Below are 17,855 nucleotides of genomic sequence, written 5' to 3'. Positions count from 1 at the left end.
ATACATAAGTATCAGCATGTATTTACAATGTAAACAGCATTATAAAAGTGGCTTGAAGTGTTACAGTGCAGTGATGGGGATAATCAAGGGTGGAGGAGCTAACTGGAATTGCCTGTGGGAAGAAACATCTAAGATGGTGGGAAGTTTTTGTTTTAATAACCCTCTAGCGCTTTCCAGAATGGAGTTTTTGGAAAAAGCAGTTTACAGGGTGGGTAGTGTCCACAATGATTTTTTCTGCCCCCTTCTCTTTCTTGGACACATACAAGTCCTGCAGTGATGGTAGACTGCAGGCAGTGACATTTCTGTTGGCCTGTTTGCTGTAGCTTTTGTACATTGGGAAAGGATGCTGCACCAAACCAGAGTGCGGCTGCTCTGTATAACGGCAGTGTAGAATTGCATCAGTATGTTCCGGGCAAGATGGAATTTTACCAAATGAAACAAAAAAAAACTAGTATGAAAACTGGAATATTATCAAATCATAAATAACTAAAAAAAAGGGACCTCTCTTCTTTGGAGTGTTGAGGAATGAGGTTGGTCTTATTGAGACAATAAGACCCTGAGGAGGCATGCTGAGATGTTTTACACTGGTGTGAGGAGACTTAGTTCTAAGGTGTTAAGTCATTTAAAAGCGAGACACTTAGAACTTTCCTCTCACTGAGAGTACTGAAGCTCTAGAATTCTTTGCTCCAGAGGGTTGTGGAGGCCACATCATCAGGAGTATTTTAAGAGGAAATTGATGCATTTTAGAAGGAATGGGGAACTGAGAGCTTTGGGGGATTGGCACAGAAGACGAACTGAGGCTACCTTGCTCACAGACTGTTTGTCCCACTCCCATCAGGGCGGAGGATACATAGCATCCACACTTGGACCGCCAGACTCAAGAACAGTTCCTTTCCCCAAACAGCAAGGCACATCAAAGCCTCGACCCACTAACCCACCCATCCATCCATCCATCCATACCCCCATCACTACTTTATCAGTTCCTGTCAGTCATGTTATGTACACACAATCACTTTATGAACATACAATCAATGTATATAAGCTATCTGTATGTATTCGTATTTATTGTGTTTAAAATAATTATTATGTTAGTTATCTTCTTGTGCTTTTTTTTTGTGCTGCATCGGATCCGGAGTAACATTTATTTCATTCTCCTTTACACCTGTGTACTGGAAATGACATTAAACAAAGACGAGAAAGTCCGCAGATGTTGGAAATCCAGAGCAACACACACAAAATGCTGGAGGAACCCAGCATCTATGGAAAAGAGTAAACAGTCAGTGTTTCAGGCTGAGACCCGTCATCAGGACTTGAAAAGAGATTTGACATTAGAACAAGAAGGTGGGGGGTGGGGGGGGGGGAGGAAGAAGTACAAAGTGGGAGGTGTAGGTGAAACTGGGATTGGGGAGGGGTGAAGTATGGAACTGAGAAGCTGATAGGTGAAGAGGATAAAGGGCTGGAGAAGGGGGAATCTGACAGGAGAGGATAGAAGACCATGGAAGAAAGGGAAGGGGTTGGAATACCAGAGAGAGGTGATGGGCAGGTAAGGAAGTAAGGTAAGAGAGGGAAACGGGAATGGGGAATAGTGAAGGGGGAGTGGGGTTAAATTACTGGAAATTCAGGAAATTGATGTTCATGCCATCAGGTTGAAGGTTACCCAGATGGAATATAAAATGTTGCTCCTCCAACCTGAGTGTGGCCTCATTGTGGCCGTAGAGCAGGCCATGGACTGACATGTTGGAATGGAATAGGAAGTAGAATTGAAGTTGTGGCCACCGGCTGTTCCCGCTTTTTCTGGCGGATGGAGTGTAGGTGTTTGGTGAAGCAGTCTCCCAATCTATATCCAACCTCACCAATATACAGGAGGCCACACCGGATACAGTAGATGATGCCAATAGGTTCACAGGTGAAATGTCACCTTACCTGGAAGGACTGTTTGGGGCCCTGAATGGTAGTGAGGGAGGAGGTGTGGCACTTGTTCCACTTGTAAGGGTAGGTGCCAGGAGGGAGATCAGTAAGGGGGGGATGAATAGACAAGGGAGTCGTGTAGGGAGTGATCACTGTGGAAAGCAGACAATTAAGGGGAAGGAAAGATGTACTTGGTTGTGGGATCCTGTTGGAGATGGCAGAAGTCATGGAGAATTATGTGCTGGACACGAAAGCTAGTGGGATGGTAGATGAGGACAAAAGGAACCTTACCCCTACTGGGGAGGCAGGCAGATGGGTGAGGACAGACATGAGCAAAATGGAAGAGATGCATTTGAGGGCAGCATTGATGGTGGAGGAAGGAAAGCCCCTTTCTTTGAAGAAGGAGGACACCTAATTAATTCTGGATTGAAAAGTCTCGTCCTGAAAGCAGGTGCAGTGAAGACAGTTGGGTCTGTTATTTGGAAAGAAGCAGAGAGCTTTAATGCCCACCTGATGGGGATGGAGGTGTACAGTATAGGAACTGGATGTGCATGGTGAAAATGAGATGATCAGGGCCATGGAACTTGAAATAATTGAAAAGATCCAGAGCCCTTTATCTCTTTCACATATCAGCTTCCCAGCTCTTAATTTCACCATCTTTCCCTTCTCCTGGTTCCACCAATCACCTACCACTTGGTACTTCTTCCTCCGCTCCCCCCACCTTCTTGCTCTAATTTCTCACCTTCTCTTCCAGTCCAGCTGAAGGGTCTTGGCCTGAAAAGTGATCTGTTTACTCTTTTCCATAGATACTGCTTGACCAGATGAGTTCCTCCAGCATTTTGAGTGTGTTGCTTGAGATTAAACAATCTTGAATCTTGAGGTCAGCCATGATTGTATTGAATGGCAGGTAGACTGGAGGGGCTGAATGGCCTGCTCCTGCTTCTATTTCCTTGTGTGTTTCTGTTCTAGACACCAGCCACCCATCTCTCTTTATGGTCATTTCCAAGGAATCTTTGCCCTTGGCCACATCATATCCAGATATATCACAGCTTGATATGACAACTCTTATTGGTCTGGGACCAGAGTACACCACAGAATTATTTTCAGTTTATAATCCTGCTCAAGCTTTCAGATCTGTTTCTGCCAGTCTCCTAAATTTAAACAATCTCCCTCAAAAGATAATTGCCAGGTCAGCTTTTTTGAACTACGCTCCTAAACTGTAATTCAATATCTAAAATTATAAGGGTTGCAGAGTCAGTTGACACTTCTAAACGCCCGCTCAAAATCTATTTATTTAAGCTTGCTTTTAGCGAACATCTTTTTATCTTTTTTCATGTTTATTTTTATTTTTTAATTTTATTTTCATGTTTGCATTTTTACCCCATAGTAAAGGACTTTAAACTACATTGTCTGTATAAAAAGTGCTCTATTAGTAAAATTATTATTATTATTATTATTAACTGCTCTGTCTGTGGCCACAAGAAATTGCAGAGAGTTATGGGCACAACTCAACACATCACAGAAACCAGTTTCCCCTCCATGGACTCTGTTGACGTCTGGCTGCCTTAATAAAACAGCCAACATAACCAAACCCCCCCTCCACCCCAGAGATTCTCTCTTCTCCCCTCTCCCATCCACCTGAAGGGATGAGACTGAATACAAGCTAGGCATGAGTAACTGTACTATTATTTCACATAATTGTGGTTACTCTGTGGTTAGAATGTGGGATGTACCACCAAGTGAAGTAGATATGAACAGAAAAGCAGTATTTAAGAAGCGAGGTTTATAGTTGAAAGTGAAAAGGAAAAGAATAGGCCCAACCCAGCAACCTATCTTCCTCCTCATCTGGTCTCACCTATCACCTGTCAGCTTGTACTCCTTCACCTCCCCCACCTTCTTCCCCCTTCCTTTCCGGCCCTGATGAAGGGTCTCAGCTTGAAACGTCGACTGTCATTCCTGCCTGACCTGCTGAGTTCCTCCAGCATTTTGAGTGTGTTGCTCTGGATTTCCAGCATCTGCAGAATCTCTTGTTTTTTTTAGGAAAGGAATGCTATTGGGTGAGATGAAAGTCACTGGTGCATGGACACTTCCGCAATCTGCATAGAAGGGAGTGTTAAATTGGGCTGAGAGATTTTTTTTTAAATAAAGCTGCCTGGAATGGTAGTGTAGTGGTTAGCACAGCACTTTGCAGTACCAGCGACCCCCGGTTCAATTCCCACCACTGTCTGTAAGGACAGTATGTTCTCCCCGTGACTGTGTGGGTTTCCTCCGAGGACTCCGGTTTCCTCCCAAAGTCCAAAGACTGGTAGGTTGGTAGGTTAATTGGTCATTGTAAATTGTCCGGTGAATAGGCTGGGGTTAAATCGGGCAGCATGACCTAAAGGGCTGGAAAGGCCTGTTCCATGCTATATCTCAAAAACTAAATAAATAGGTTTCTGAACAGTCCATGAACTCTGTCTCACTATTTTGCTCCATTTCTACTCCATTTATATTTATTCTTATTGTAATTTATACTCTATTTCTATGTTTTACACCGTACTGCTGTCACAAAACATTTCATGACATAAACACAAGAGAAACTGTGACTGTTTATTCCTCTCATTTGCTGAGTTCTTTCAGCACTTTGTGTCAGTTTCTCTGAATTTCACATTTGATAATAAACCTAACTCTGATCAACGTGGCGATCATGTTGTTAAACTGCTGTGATTAGACCATAGGAGTAGAACTAAGCCCACCAAGTCTGCGCCTCCATTTCCCTCTTGTCACCCTTCATGCCCAGACCAGCCTCTGCCTTAAGACATCCAAAGATTTGGCTTCCACAGCCACCTGTGGCAACAAATTTCACAGATTATTTTTCGCTCCCTGGCTAAGGAAATTCCTCCATCTCCATTCTAAATAGATGTCCTTCTAATCTGTGGCTGTGTCCTCAGGTCTTAGATTCCCCCACTATAGCAAACCTCCTCTCCACATTCACTCTATCGAGGCCTTTCAACATTGGATAGCTTTCAATGAGCTATGGTTCTTCTGCATTCCAGTGAGCACAGGCCCAGAGCCATCAAACTCTCCTCATATGATAAACCTGTCAAACCCGGAATAATTTTTGTGAACCATTAGGGTTGTGCGGGTTGGTTCAGAAACCGGAGCGGTTGTACGGGAGGTTTAAGGCAAATGTTTGATTTATTCAGGGGAAATACTGCTTCTGATGACAGGTCCCCACGTTTCTCCCTCTACAGATGCTGCCTGGGACACTAAGTATTTCTAAAGACACACACACACACACACACACACACACACACACTCACAACGCTGGAGGAACTCAGCAGGTCAGGCAGCATCTATGGAGGGGAATAAACAGTGGACGTTTCGAGCCGAGGCGCTTCATCGGGAACATTTATTTTTGACCTCTTCCTTATATCTAAGAAGCAGAGAAATCAATTAGCGACATCGGATTCCCAGCGACACACATGCCTAGCGGTTCACGTGAACAGTGAAGTGTTCTCTCTGTGTTATGTGTGCGTGTGTTATTTGTGGCAAAGCGCAGAAATAGATTGCTAGCGAACGCACACAAAGAGCTTCCTCCTCTCGCACTCTGATCTCTCGCTGAAACAAAACCCTAAATTAGCCGCGGAGGGGTGGACAAGGACACCGCCAGAGGCAGTCGATGTGGTTTCCGCGATCCGCATAGAAGGAAGTGTTAAAAAAAAACCTTCCTCAAGATCTCAGAGCGCAATGTGAAGCGAGCGGCGAGGGCTCGGTCGCGCAGACGTTCTGACTGCGAGGTAAGGACTCCCTTTCCCCGTATTCTGTCATTGTTCCGCGCTGCGTTACGGTTAATTATTTGAAGGCGCTCCGGAGTTCTGTCTCCGTTTCGAACGCCGGCGTGTCGGGATGAGAGTGTGTTCGCATCGTAGAGGGCACGGCTCCCCGGAGAGTTGACATCATGGCGCGGACCTTATTGTCCATAAACAGTTAGAAACACACAGCAGTGGTGTAACTTTCTAAATTGTTCTATCTCTCTCGCTCTAACCATGTGCAACAAGAGCTGCTGCACTGACACCATGCACCAGAAGACGCAGGACCGGTTGACTCCTCAAGGGCTGCACTACAGTGACCTGCGACACTTTGTGAACGAGGATGGGAATTACCTGTACTGTCGCTACTGGGAACCCACGACTCCCCCCAGGTAAGCTCTCTCCGTGTGTGGTTGTCCCTCAGAGGGCTGGAGGCGGCGTGTATTGTGCAGGTGTGAACACAGGAGTCTCTGCAGATGCCGGAAACCCAGAGTAATACATACAAAACATTGAAGGGACTCAGCAGGTCAGGCGGCATCCATGGAGAGGAATGAAGAGTCGACGTTTTGGGCCAAGACCCTTCATCGGGTACAGGTGGTGTGCAAGACAAGTTCTTCCCAGCACTTTGGCACACGTGACGATAATAAATCAATTAACCAATCAGAAATAGATCAACTGGAAAGTTGGACTGGAAAGGTTGGACCAACTTGGGTTCTTTTCTTTGGAGCCGCGGGGGCAGAGGGGAGATCTGACAAAGGTTTATAAGATTATGAGCGACCTAGCCAGAGTTGACAGGGTTAAAATATCTAATACCAGAAAACATGTTTTTAAGGTGAGAGGGGTGTTTTAAGGAGGCGTAAGGGGCAAGCCTTTTTTCAGAGGGTGGGGATAGAGGCAGATACAATAGGAATTTTAAAGAGATTTTTAAGGGATTGCGTTTTGGGAAGTCACATGGGAGTAGGACATAAGTGATTGTATGAAGGGTATCTCGGCCGGAGACGAGATGTCTGTTCCCAGATGTTGCCTAACCTGCTGAGTTCCTCCGGCATTTAGTGTGTGTTACTGTCAAAGTATATCGGATCCTTGCCGATAAGAAAGCAGAATATTTGGCAGGGATTCAGGGACGTGTTGCAATGCTGATATCTGAGGGAGCGGCATTCTCAGGTATCAGGCGAACACGAGAGACAATTAAGCTTATTAAGTCCTTTAATATACGCACTGGCAAGCGATTCCCAGCTTCGAAAATCAATACTTAATAACGAACTTGACGCAATGTTTCCTCGAGTTCAGAGCTGTTTTCATTCCGCTGTTGAATGAGAAAATCAAACCCCGTTTATCCAATTAATAAGGACAGGGACTGGGATATAAATCTCTTTGGATTAAAGGCGCGGTTGGATTATGGATGTGAAGGTCAAAGGATACGCGGGCTCGTTTATTGCACGGGCAATTCTCTCTCTTGTGTGCCCTCTTTTACAACCTTGGGGCGGCACGGTAGAGTAGCGGTTAGCATAACGCTTTTCCAGAAACAGAGACCTGAGTTCGATTCTCGCTGCTGTCCGTAAAGTTTAACCAAATTGGTTCGGATAGGTTATTTCTGTCAGGTAAGAGGTTACGCAGTCATCAACAGGTCATCTATCGGCGCCAATGCACGGGCCAAGAGAGCGATGAAGTAAAGGGAAACCTAGGCACTTTCGAGAGTAGGTGGCATGGTCGGCACAGCATTATGGGCCGAAGGGCCTTTTAATGCGCTGTAGATTTCTGTGTTCTGTGTTCTAGAACCACCAGACCCAAAAACAGTTACATCCTAAAGCCGTCGGGCTGATCAACACCTCCACCCATCAACCCGCCCCCACCACCACTGCATACACATCACCTAGCGTGGCTTCGTCTATGTGTATAACAGTTACTTGTGTTTTATTGTGTTATTTGTGCTGATTGTGTTACCCAGAGTAACAATCTTTCCGTTCTCCTTTGCACTCCTATACTGAAGAATGACAACAAACAATCTTGAATTCTCCCCTGAGCAATTAAAAAAAATTCTCGCATCTTTGTTCACTCTACAAGTTTCCCTCTCTCTTTCTGTCCCGATCGGATCGCCCTAGATTTGGTCGCCGCGCCTTCTGATTCCCACGTTATGGATTCCTGAACTTCCCGTCCTTCCGCCCTGTCCTCCCGGGTAAAGATCTTCCAGACAGTTCGCCTCACTAACAAGATGGTCTCCGCTAACTTTTACTTGGCCTTCCTGGGCCGTGCATTAACCTGATGTTAGCGCCGTGACCTGGAACATCTTTGCATATGCACTGCCGTACTTTAGAAAACTAAGTCGCTACATTGGCTTATTATTGTCACATGCTCCGAGATGCTGGGAAAGACTTCGTTTCGCATGCCATCCTGGCAGATCATTACACAGTGCATCGAGGGGAAGCAACGGGAATAGAGCGTCACTAACAAGAGAGAATCTGCAGATGCTGGAAATTCAAAGCAACGCACACAAAACGCTGGAGGAACTCAGCAGGCCAGGCAGCATCTATGGAAAAGAGTCAACAGTTTCAAGCCGAGTCCTGAGGAAGGGTCTGAAAAACATTGACTGTTTACTCTTTTCCGTTGATGGTGTCTGTCTTGCTGAGTTCCTCCTGCATTTTGAGTGTGTTGCAGAGAACGGAGTGTAACAGGTACCTAGAAGAGCAGGGCAGGCAGGCAATAAAGCGCAAGGTTATAATGAGGCAGATTGTGAGGTCCAGAGTCCACCTTCATGAAATAGGGGACCACACAACAGTCTTACAACACCTGGGTGGAAGTTGTCCTCCAGCCTGGTGGTAGATGCCTTCAGGCTTGGTGTCCTTTCAAAGTTTCGACTCTTTTCCAAAAAGTGGAAAAGATCCTCCAGCATTTTGTGAACCCCGCTCTGTATCTTCTGCCCGATGGGAGGGGGGAGAAGAGAAAATGTCTGGGGTGGGTGGGGTCCTTGTTCAAAGAAAATTTATTAGCAATGTACAGATATGTCAGCACAAACAACCATGACTTTCATTTTCTTGCAGGCATTCACAGTAAGTACAAATAAATGAAGATAATAATAATGATAAATATTGAGAACAGAAAATGAAGAGTCCTTGAAAGCGAGCCCTTAGTTCAGTGTTGGGGTGAGCGAAGCTATCCCCTCTGTTCAAGAGCCTATTGAACAGAGAAGTTTAGACAGAGTCCGTAGAGGGGATGTTGGCTCCTGTGATGTGTTGAGCTGTATCCATAACACTGCAGTTTCTTACACTCCAGGGCAGAACAGTCGCTTTAACAAGCCCTGATGCCCCAGGATGGGATACGTTATGTGGTGCCTCAATAAAAAAATGGTCATTGTTGTTGAAATGTGGAATTATATAGAACCTAGAACATACAGCTCAGGAACAGGGCCCTTCATCCCACTGGATTGTGCCAAAATAGTTAAACTAGTAAATCCCAATTACTCTGATCCCTTCTCCCTTTGGTCCATATCATAGAAACATAGAAAACCTACAGCACAATACAGGCCCTTCGGCCCACAAAGTTGTTCTGAACATGTCCCTTAGAAATTACTAGGCTTACCCATAGCCCTTTATTTTACTAAGCTCCATGCACCTATCCGAAAGTCTCTTAAAAGACCCCATCGTATCCGCCTCCACCACCATTGCCGGCAGCCCATTCCATGCACTCACCACTCTCTGAGTAAAAAAACTTACCCCTGAGATCTCCTCTGTACCTACTCCCTTAAACCTGTGTCCTCTTGTGGCAACCATTTCAGTCCTGGGAAAAAGCCTCTGACTGTCCACACGATCAATGCTTCTCATCATCTTATACACCTCTATCAGGTCACCTCTCATCCTCCGTCGCTCCAAGGAGAAAAGGCTGAGTTCATTCAACCTATTCTCATAAGGCATACTCCCCAATCCAGGCAACATCCTTGTACATCTCCTCTGCTCTCTTTCTATAGTTTCCTCATCCTTCCTGTAGTGAGGTGACCAGAACTGTGAGCACAGTACTTCAAGTGGGGTTTGAACAGGGTCCTATATAGCTGCAAAATTAACTCCATTCTGTGCACATTCACTTGCCTATGTAAGAGACTCTTAACACCTCAGTCCTAGGTGTCTCTGTCACCACCCCTGGTAGCACATTACAGGCATCTGCCACTTTCTGTGCAAAAAACACCTTGCATCTCCTTTGAAATTCCCCCTACACCTGAAATGCATGCCCTATAGTTTTAGACATTTTGGCCCTAAAAAGATACTGGTGGTCTACACTATCCGTGCCTCTTGTAATTTTATAAGCTCCTATCAGGACTCCCCTCAGCCTCCGCTGAACCAGAGGAAATAACCCATGTTTGTCAGAATCAGGTTTATTATCACTGACGTGTCTTGAAATTTGTTGTTTTGCAGCAGCAGTACATTTAAAAGTACTGTAAGTTACAATAAGAAACTCGAGAAAGTCTGCAGATGCTGGAAATCCAAAACAACACCCACAAAATGCTGAAGGAACTCAGCAGGTCAGGCAGCATCTACGGAAGAGAATAGTTAGTCAATGTTTTGGGCCCAGACCCTTCTTCAGGACTGAGAAGGAAGCGGGAGGATGCCAAAATAAAAAAGGCGGAAGGGGAAAGAGGCTAGCTGGAAGATGATAGGTGAAGCCAGGTGAGTGGGAAAGGTCAAGGCTGGATAAGAAGTAATCTGATAGGAGAGGACCATAGGAGAAAGGGACAAGGGAGAGGATCCAGGAGGACGTAACAGGCAGCTGAGAAGAGGTAAAAGGTCAGAGCGGGGAATAGAGGAAGGGGAGGGGAAGTTTGTTTGTCGGGAGGAGAAGTCGGTATTCATGCCATCAGGTTGAAGGCTACCCAAATGGAATATGAGGTGTTCCTCTTCCGTCTCAGGGGTGACCTTTCTTATAAGAAGTATACAAGTGCAAAAAGAGAGCAAAATGGTAAGGCAGTTTAATGAATTCATGGACCGCTCAGAAATCTGATGGCAGAAGGGGAGAAGCTGTTTCTAAAGCATAGAGTATGTGTCTTCAGGCTCCTGTACCTCCTCCCTGATGGTAACAATGAGAAGAGGGCATGTCCTGGGTGGGGGGGGGGGGGGGTAGGAGGTCCTTAAAGATGGATGCTGTCTTTTTTGAGACAGCACCTTTCAAAGATGTCCTCGATGGTGGGGACATCCTCTTGCCCTCTTCAAAAGCTCTTCTGCAACCTTTTCAAATTCTCTACACCCTTCCTATAATGGGGTGATCTGAACCGAATCCAATGCTCTAGTTACAAGGGAAAATTCTGCAGCTAGTTTGCAAGAGCACAGACAGAGGATAATTGGCAAAAGTCACCAGGGGAGATATGATGATTATTTCAGGCAGTGCCCTGTAAAGGTGAATGGAGCAGATTCACCAGTAGTTTCCATAAATGGATACTGGCCTCAGGTTTGCCTGGACCACTGGAAAATCTGAGTTGGTGGGAATTATCAGTTAAATCTTTCAAAGGGCCAGCAGAGAAAAATGATAGCTGTCACTTTCCTTTGGGTTACAGAACAGGACAACTACAACCTTTATGCCCTGATGCAAGGTTTTGACCCAGAACATGTCTATCCCACTTCCCCTCTCCCGTGCTCCAACTCTGCAGAGTCCTACAGCATGGACACAGACCATTTGGCCCATCTGGTCCCTGCCAAATATGTAGCACAGCAATCTGGTCTTATCTGCTCACTTTTGGCCTATAGCTCTTGAAACCTCCCCTATCAGTGCAATTACCTAAATGGCTTTCAAATGTTGCTAATATGCCTGACAACCACTATTTCTGGCAGCTCACTCCAAATATGCACCTCCATTTGTGTGAAGAAGCTGCCCTGGACTTCCCTTTTAAATCTCTTGCCTCTGATCCTAAACCAATGACCTCTTGTTTTTAGTATCCCCCTCCCTGGGGGAGAAAAAGACACATCCTTCACTCTGCCCATGCCCCTCATGATCTTATTCACCATTATCAGATCACTTCTCAAATGTCGGCTGTTTACTCTTTTCCATAGATGCTGCCCAGCCCCCTGAGGTCTTCCAGCATTTTGTGTGTATTATCTTGATTTGTAGCATCTGCAGATTTTCTCTTGTTTGCACTTCTTAATCTCCTATGTTCCAAGGAAGAAAGTCCTAGTCTGCATAACCTCTCTTTGTAACGCCAAGTCCAGGCAACATCATGGTAAATCTTTTCTGCGTGCTTTTTAGTTTCATAGCATCTTTCCTTTAATAGAGTTACCAAAACTCTACATAATAATAAACACAGCCCTGTCAATGTCTAGTACAACTACAGCATAACTTCCTAACTCGTACACTCAGTAACCTGTGTGTTGAAGGCCAGTGTGCCAAATGCCTTCTTCACCATCCTGTCTACCTGTGATACTGCTTTCAGTGAATGGCAGACTTGCATCCCTGGGTCCCTCTGTCCCACAATACTCCTGAGGGTCCTACCATTCACTGTATAAGTCCTACCCTGGTTTGACCTTCCAAAATGCAATATTTCACAGTTATCTGGGCTGAAAGCTGTTATAAAGCATTGATAGGGAATTGCTTCTGTATGTTCACTTTCACATGCTGTGTGATTTATTGGCAATAATGTCTTTGACTTGAAACCAAAGTGCTGATTATAAACTACAGGAGGAAGAGTAAAAGGTCCAGGAGCCAGTTCCCCTTAGGGGATTAGAGCTAGAACTTTAATTTAATTGGAGTTATCGTTTTAGACAGTCTATTCTGAGATCAGCATGTAAGTGCCATTACATAGAAGGCACGGCAGTACCTCCACTTACTTAGACATTTGTGTAGATTTGGCCTGTCACCTAAAACTCTGGCAAACTTCTGTGGATGCACAGTAGAGAGTATCCTAACTGGTTGCACCAAGGCCTGGTATGGAAACGTCAATGCCAAGGAACGGAACAGAAAGTAGTGGATACAGCCCTGTTGATCACAAGAAAAACCCTCCCCATCACTGAGTACATTTATATGGAGCGCTGCCACAAGAAGGCAATATCCATCGTCAAGGACCCCCACCACCCAGAGCATGCTTTCTTCTTGGAGGAGGTTCAGTGAGCCTCCCATCACTAGGTTCGGGAGCAGTTGCTGTATTTCCCTACAACCATCAGGCTCCTGAACCACTGAGGGTAACTTCTCTCACCACAACTCTGACCGGATTCTCCACGGATTGCACAATTTGCCTTTTGCACATTGGTTGTTCTACAGTCTTTATTTATTCAAGATTGTTTAACGTTATTTCCAGTACACAAGTATAAAGGAGAACAAAATAATGTTTACTCTGGATCTGATGCAGCGCAAAAAAACACAATAAGGTAAAGAACACGATATTAAACAAAACACAATACATTAGGCAGCTTATATACATCAATTGATTCTATGTTCCTAAGGTGACACTAGGCACAGGAGCGTCTGTATATAAGGTGACGCTGACAGGAGATGAGAAAGTAGTGGTAGTTGGGGGTGTGGAGGGGTGGGTTAGTGGGTGGAGGTGTTGATCAGTCTTACTGCTTGGGGAAAGTAACTGGCTTCAAGTCTGGTGGTCCTGTTGTAGTTGCACTCCCTAATGGAAGTGGGACGAACAGTCCATGAGCAGGGTGGTTGGGGTCCGTCATGATGTTACTGGCCCTTCTCCAGCACTCTCCCGTGTATGTGTCCTTGATGGTGGGTAGGCTGGTGCCGGTGATGCGCCGGGCAGTTTTCACCACCTGTTGTAGAGCCTCCCTGCCTGCCACAGTGCAGTTTCTGTACCAAGCAGTGATGCAGTTTGTTAGGATACTCACACCAGCACTTGAAAGGAGTATAGATGTGCAAAGTCCAGCTCTCTTCAGCCTCCCCGGAAAGTAGAGGTGTTGGTGAGCTTTCCGGATTGTGTTGGATGTGATCTGGGACCGTGAGAGGTTGTGCTCCCCTGGGAGTTTGAAACTGCTCGCAGTTTCCACTGCTGTGCTGCTGATGTAAGGAGGGGTGTGAGTGGTGCAAGCCCTCCTGAAGTCGATACCATCACCTTTTGTTGACATTGAGGAAGAAGTTATTTGCCTGGTAGCAGGCCTAGAGCTCTTCCACCTCCTCTCTGTAGGCCGTCTCTTCACTACGGCATCTGTGTAGAGTGGTCCTGTCATAAGCAGACTGGTGTCCAGTGTGACAGCAATGGAGCTTTGTACAGTTTTTCCATAAACTTGGTTGTATTTCTCCATGTTCCTGTAAATGCCTACAAGCAAATAAATCTCAAGTTTGTACAGTATGTGGTGACATAAACGTTACTTTGATAGTGAGTTTACTTTGACTTTGAGGGGCAGGTTCTATTGTAGAGTAGCAGATCCAGAGTACGTACCAACATCAGTGCAATGGTGTCTAGACTATATTCATGATTTTGTTTGGAAGTCCCTGCTCTTCTTTGAAATGGTCCTATGTGTTTCTTTTATGCGTGTTTAAGAGGACTTTTCCTTCAAGAGGCAGCACCTTGAATGTTAGTGGTCTTTAAGAAAATGGAGACAGGAGAGGCAGCAGAGACACGGCTCCTCAGTAAATATGAGGTAGACATGAATTTCTGCATAGGCAAAGATAACATAAATTTATTAGCAAAGTACGCATATTGCACCATATACTACCTTGGGATTGATTTATTTTCTTGTAGGCATTTACAGGAAAATAAAGAAATGCAATAGAATTTATGAAAACAATACATAAGCAAGGACAATCAACCAATGTGTAGAATAGTGGTTCCCATCCTGGGGCCCACGGAGCTCTTGCTTAATGGTATTGGTCCATGCGTAAAAAAAGTTGGGAACTCCTGGTGTTGAAGAAGAGAAATTGTGCAAATAAAAATGAAATATTGAGGACGGGTTGTAGAGTCCCTGAAAGTGAATCTGTAGGTTGTGAAATCAGTTCAGAGTTGTGGTTAGTGATGTTATTCACACTGGTTCAAGAGCCTGATGGTTGTAGGGCAATAACTTCTTGAACCTGGTGGTGTGGGACCTAAGGCTCCTGCACCTCATGTCAAAATGTCTTTTAAAGGGTATTGTTGGAGTATTGTGTTCAGTTCTGGTCACTTCGTCATAGGAAGGACATGGAAGCTTTAGAGAGGGTGCAGGGAATAGTTACTACAATGCGGTGTCTTATGAGGATAGATTGAGCATGCTGCAGCTTTTCTCTTTGGAGTGAAGGAGGATGAGAGGTGACTTGATAGAGTTGTATAAGATGATAAGAGACATACATCAAGTGGACAGCCAGCACTTTTTTTCCCAGGATGAAACTGGCTAAAATTAGAGGACATAATTTTAAGATGTTTGGTGTAAATTATAGGGGTGTTGTCAGAGGTAGATTGTTTACAGAGTAGTGAGTGCAGGGAATGCACTGACAGGGCTGCTGGTTGAGGTAGATACATTGGGGACATATAAGAGACTCTTAGGTAGGCACAAAGGTGATAGAAAAATGAAGGGTTATGTAGGAGGGAAGGGTTTAATTGATCTTGGAATAGGTTAAAAGGTTGGCACAACATCATGGGACAAAGGGCCTGTACTGTGCTCTACTGTTCTATTTTCTATGGTGATCAAGTTACAGTGCCTGCAAAGACCATTACTGATGAACCAGCTGAGATTTTTCATTTTCCCCTCTGAAATAGGACTTGAACTTAGCAACCTTCTGACTCAAGAGTGACAGTACTTTCCCACAAAGGCACGGCTCAGTGCCAGACATGTTCTGCCTTGTTACTGCGGTCAGAGTAGGAGTGTAGGCGTGTGGATGCTCGGTTTGGGACTTCTTCAATGCCAGGGCTGCTGAGTCCAGTAATGAACTGCTTCTGGGAGATGGAATACAAGGGCCAGTCCTCCGTTGTGCAGAGCGGGGCTGCCACATGAAGTATGTGGGAGTAGGTGGACCAGGGGTCAAATACACTGCCAAAAAAAAAAATGAACAAAGAAAAGCTTTGAGTTTCAAAGATTTGGAGAGAAAACAAAAGTTTCAAACATCTTAGAACTCCAAGCTGAAGCAAATTTGTCTCCTTCAGAGTTCTGGAGTAAATCATAGGGGATTATAGGCCTCCGTTAGTCTCAATAGACCATGGATTTGCGCCTTGGAAAGTTTCCAGGGCGCAAGCCTGGGCATGTTTTTTTATGGAAGACCAGCAGTTGCTCAAGCTGCAAGCCTCCCCTCTCCACGCCACCGATGTTGTCCAAGGGAAAGACATTAGGACCCATACAGCTTGGCACCGGTGTCGTCGCAGAGCAGTGTGTGGTTTAAGTGCCTTGCTCAGAGAGACACACACACAGCCACAGCCAAGGCTCGAACTAGCGACCTTCAGATCACTAGATCTGAAGGCCTTAACCACTTGGCCACGCGCCAACAGCGTAGGAGACAGTCCCTGGAGCTATCAGTAAGACTTACTGTCTTACTATTACCACTAAACCTGCGTAAATTCATGATGGGCACTGATAGGGTCAATGCAGATGGGGAAATTGGGAGGTTGTAGCAAAGCTCCTACATGTAGGCTTTACTCTGAGTGTATAGACTATGGCTAGAAAGTATATTTTATTACCTTAGGACTTCCAAAGTACTAAAGTAATACTTTAGTACATAAAGTACTAATACTAAATACTTGAAGTATTTAGTATTTTATTGGAAGTACTTAACATAGTACTTTGTTAAATTTCCCACACTGGATTTGGCTTTAGGGGCTGAACAAACTTCTCTGAGGTTCACCACCTTGTTGTGGTGGAGAGGCTTGTGAGTTCCTTAGATCCTGAGAGCAATGCTGTCTGGAGCTTAACTTCTGGTAGGGTCACCCATGATGGGAAGGTCAAGGGGAAGGTTTCAGACAAAGAACGACACAACCAAGAGCTCGTTGATGGAGCTGAAAGGAGATGACATATAACAATGGCAGTGACGGGTCCCCAGTCGTCTTGCATTCCATGCCACTGGACCCTGACCTGATCTGTCAAGGACCGTGTGGTGGCTGCCCGTGTATCAGTCACCCCATGTTAAACAAAGTCACACACAGGCATTCTCCATTAAGGAAATCCACCCTAACACCCTTGTTATGTGGAGGCCAAGTCATTGGGTGCATTTACTTACTTCAGAAATTAACTAGGGTTACCCATCGCCCTCTATTTTTCTAAGCTCCATGTACCAGTCCAGGAGTCTCGTAAAAGACGCTATCCTATCCATCTCCGCCACTGTCGCTGGCAACCCATTTCACACACTCACCACTCTCTAAATAAAAAACTTACCCCTGATGTCTCCACTGTACCTATTTCCAAGCACCTTAAAACTGTGCCGTCTCATGCTAGCCATTTCAGCCCTGGGAAAAAGCCTCTGACTATCCACACAATCAATGCTTTTCATTATCTTATACACCTCTTTCAGGCCACCTCTCATCCTCTGTCACTCCAAGAAGAAAAGGCCAAGTTCACTCAACCTATTCTCACAAGGCATGCTCCCCAACCCAGGCAACATTCTTGTAAATCTCCTCTGTACCCTTTCTATAGTTTCCACATTCTTCCTGTAGTGAGGTGACCAGAACTGAGCACAGTACTCCAAGTGGGGTCTGACCAGAGTTCTATATAGCTGTATTATGTGTGACTGAATGGCCTAACTCTTCTTCTATGTCATACTGTCTTACTATTACCGCTAAACCTGTGTAAAATCATGACAGGCACCGATAGGGTCAATGCAGACGGGGAGCCAAGAACCAGAGGGCATAGGGTTGAATGTGCAAGGGAAAAGATTTACTAGGAACTTGAAGGGCAGCATTTTCTCTGTTACTGTCCAGAAAGTATTGCCGGAGGAAGTGGTTGAGGCAGTTACATTAGTCACATTTAACAGGTATACAAAACTGGAAAATCAAGTTCAAGCTCAAATTTAATTGACATTTAACCAAAGGTGAATGCAGCTGAATGAACCATTGTTCTTCTTAGGCCAAGTGTGGTGTCATACAGTACCTACAGTCACAGACAGCACTCAGCACGTATAGTTACAACAGCACATACAGTCACACAACAAAATCAGCGCATGCGGCACGGCCTGAAGATTGATGGTATCCTGGAGCCACATTTCTGCAAGAACACACACGTAGTGGTGGTTTCTCATCCTGTGCTGGGTCAGGCACAGAGCAAGGCCATCATGCTTGCCATCAAG

At 45.2% G+C, this 17,855-nt stretch overlaps 1 protein-coding gene across 2 annotated transcripts in view; it reads left to right on the top strand.

The window, feature by feature from the left end:
- Window positions 1–3,562: 3,562 nt before the first annotated feature.
- The window catches only part of mgll (monoglyceride lipase), a 104,221-nt gene continuing 89,928 nt past the window's right edge, over window positions 3,563–17,855 (top strand). Inside the window, exons 1-2 of one of the 2 annotated variants that reach the window (XM_059943937.1) lie at window positions 3,563–5,687; window positions 5,949–6,091. In XM_059943937.1, the coding sequence (XP_059799920.1) occupies window positions 6,043–6,091 (49 nt within the window). In that variant the 5' untranslated portion in view covers window positions 3,563–5,687; window positions 5,949–6,042. The remainder of the gene's footprint in view (window positions 5,688–5,948; window positions 6,092–17,855) is intronic. The other variant, XM_059943938.1, reaches the window with a different exon arrangement.

The sequence above is a fragment of the Hypanus sabinus genome, chromosome 19 (genome assembly GCF_030144855.1).
Source record: "Hypanus sabinus isolate sHypSab1 chromosome 19, sHypSab1.hap1, whole genome shotgun sequence".
In the NCBI taxonomy this organism is placed as follows: Eukaryota; Metazoa; Chordata; class Chondrichthyes; order Myliobatiformes; family Dasyatidae; genus Hypanus; species Hypanus sabinus.
The sequence above is the reverse complement of the archived record's forward strand: the minus strand, read 5'-3'. Positions and strand labels throughout refer to the sequence as shown.